Consider the following 2,935-nt stretch of genomic DNA (forward strand, 5'->3'; position numbering starts at 1 on the left):
GGGGGGTAAGGCCCTAAGCTCTGAGTCTGTCTCCCATTCTGGGAAATGGGCCTAGCAGTACTCCTCCTGTGGTTGCCATGGGGACTGGACACTGGACGGGATGGTGGATGTGACACGCTTAGCTTGGCCTGGCCCAGGCTGTGCTCACCCCCTGGGAACTGATACTGTTATTCTCCTTGGGTACCTACAGGGCTAGGTGTTCAGGAAAGAATCTGGACTACAGCTTCTTAGAGGACTCACAGAAGGTCAAAAGACCATGTTCAAAGGGCTTTCAAAAAGGGAGGAGCCTGGGGGGGGGAGGGAGCACTCCCATGGGATAGGGAGGGGGCTCACCGCCCACAGAAGTGCAGGATGGGGTAGGAGGTGAGCACGCTCAGGATGATGAAGGCGCGGGCAACGGCCACAGCCATGTCCTCGGAAGGGTAGGACAGGAGCACGTCAGGGTCCACGGCAGCTCCAAAGGTCAGGAAGCCACAGATGCCTGAGGACAGGGACAAGAGGGCTGGGCAGGGGCGATCTTGGGAGGGTAAGGGGATGGACCGTTTATTCCTGGGGGCAACATCAGACAGGGAGGGCGCTGGAGCAGCTCTGGAGGCTGAGAGGGTGTCGGGCTGGGACCCAAGGCCTTCCCCCTGACTTCTCCCATCCTATCCCCACTGCCACCTTTGTCATCTTGAGCTCACCCAGCACATTTCTGTGTCAGAGCGTCTGCACGAACTTTCTGTCTGCCCAGCCCTTCACATCCCCATCCCCTCACCATTCAGGCCGCAGCTCAGATGTCCGCTCCTCAGAGAACGCGTCCACCCTGCCCACCCACAATAACCACTACCCCCCGGGCGCTCGCTCACGTCACCCTGCTCTGTTCTCCTCAGAGCACTCCTCTCTGTTTTTTGAACACTTGTTTACTGTGTGTCTCCCCAGCCAGAACACCAGCCCCAGGAGGACAGGGACTCTGCCTATTTGCCTCTCTTGTTCCTGGCTTTGTCTTCAGGGGGAGAATAGTGCTGGCCCCGTAACACCTGTGGAAGGAATCACAGGACCTGGTCTTCCTGGTCTTCCGGTCCTGCTCCATCATCCATTCCCCACGGGGCGCCCATAGCCATTTTTTGCCCAGACATGCCCCTGCTTGAAATGCTTCCTCTCTGGCTCCCAACCATCCGCAGGCCCAATAGGTCCTATCTGTTCCCTGTTTGGCCTCATTGCCTACCACCCATCTCCAACTCATTCCACTCTAGACCTTTCTGCCCCTGCCTCAGGGGCCTGGCATTTTCTGCCTCTCTGTCTGGAAAGCTCTTCTCCCAGCCCTTCAGATTCTGGCTCCTTCTCATCGCTGGGGTCCCCCCAGATGCCACCCCCTCAGAGAGGAGCCTCCTGTGAACCACCCCCTTTCTGTGAACCATGGCGGCTGTCCTCACCTCTCCCAGTCCCATTCACACCTTCCCTGTTTGACTGTCATGGTGGCATTCGTCACTGTCTGGAATGCCTTACTGATTCCTGATTTACTCTGTGACTCTCTCTGGCTAGACTGTCAATTCCACGAGAGCAGGACCATGGCTGTCGGTCTTCACGGCATCCCCCATGCTGGGAACAGTTCCTGGCACTTACTAGGCACTGACTGAGACCTGCTGAACGAATGGATAAATACAGCTCTCTCATTTGGACGGGAGGAAGCCCAAGGCAGCCCAGGTTCAAGCCAATGCCTACAGAAGCGTTTGATATGCTGGGAGTGCAGGGCTGTCCCCAGGAGAGCTGGGCTAGAGGACTTGGAGACGAAGAGGGAAATTGGGAGCACTCCAAGCCCAGCCCTCGGCGGGGTGCACTCACCTGTGCCCATGTAGACAGCGAGGGCGATGACCATGGCGGCTGTCACCACCCCACCCCACGTCTTCACCTTGGGCCGCCGCATGCTGTTGAAGACGGGCACGCTGCTCACGTGGCACTGTTAGGGTGAAGGTCACAGTTACGGGGGGAAATGACCCCTTCCCCCGTTTCCAGAGGATGGTACTTTGGGGACAAAAGAAATGGGGACAAGGGACAAGTCCTAGGGCCCTGGCTCTGTCTTTCCTCCCAGGATGTCCCCATCCTCCCTGTACGTGGGTTCCCGCCCGGGGTGGGGAGCGAGCTGAGAGGACGACAGGAACCTTGCAACCGGCACCTGAAATCCGAAGCAGATGGTGGGCATAGCATTGAACACGGCCACCCAGGAAGCTGGCCTGTGGACAAACACACAAGAATCTGCTGCCCGTGTACCCCACAGAGCCACCGACCACCCCCAAGCCCTTCCTCTTCACTCAGCCCACCATGACCCTCTCCCACCACTATTCTACACATTCAAGCCCCTAACTCTGGAGACAGGGAGAGGGCACGTCTCCATTTCACAGGTCAGTAAACCAAGGCTCTGGAAGACCCTCCTGGGACCAAAATCCTGACTTTCTGGCTCCTGCACTGGGGCTTTTGCTTTCTTTTCTTTCTCTTTCAAAAACAGGAAACTTTTTTTTTTTTAATGACAAAACAGATTCGTCCTCATATAGGAAGATACAGAAATTACAGATGAGCGCAAGTGGCAAAAATGTGCAAATCCACCCTGGTAGTCTCCATAACCAGAGGCCTCGTCTCATGATGGCTCATCTGTTGGGTACTGGTGGCAAAGTCCCCCTGTCTCTGGTTCTCACTCTTCCCTCCAATAAGAAGAGATAAGGACTTCCTGCCTCCTTCCTACAATGACTGATAGGTCAAGCTCTGGTGAGCTAATGAGCCTCGAGAAGGGCACCTGTGTGGCCTTTAATGTCTGACCCAGCACTTGCTGGGGCCTAAGTGGTGGCTTCCCCCAGGGGTTCTTACCAACCTGGTCAGGATGTCCCCTGGGGTCATCTCTTTATCTGGCCAGATATATTTGATGATAATGATGGCAGTGACGTACCAGGTGCCCACGACG

At 56.3% G+C, this 2,935-nt stretch overlaps 1 protein-coding gene across 1 annotated transcript in view; it reads right to left on the reverse strand.

Annotated features, from left to right (window-relative positions):
• Positions 1 to 2,935, reverse strand: part of SLC38A7 (solute carrier family 38 member 7) — a 12,045-nt gene that overhangs the window by 4,388 nt on the left and 4,722 nt on the right. The window contains exons 6-9 of the mRNA XM_040633389.1: positions 2,846 to 2,935; positions 2,156 to 2,213; positions 1,825 to 1,939; positions 334 to 481 (exon numbers count right to left, since the gene is read on the reverse strand). The exon at positions 2,846 to 2,935 is cut by the window's right edge and continues 14 nt beyond it. Coding sequence (XP_040489323.1) covers positions 334 to 481; positions 1,825 to 1,939; positions 2,156 to 2,213; positions 2,846 to 2,935 — 411 coding nt within the window. The remainder of the gene's footprint in view (positions 1 to 333; positions 482 to 1,824; positions 1,940 to 2,155; positions 2,214 to 2,845) is intronic.

This window comes from Ursus maritimus, unplaced genomic scaffold (assembly GCF_017311325.1).
Source record: "Ursus maritimus isolate PB19 unplaced genomic scaffold, ASM1731132v1 scaffold_19, whole genome shotgun sequence".
Lineage (NCBI taxonomy): Eukaryota > Metazoa > Chordata > Mammalia > Carnivora > Ursidae > Ursus > Ursus maritimus.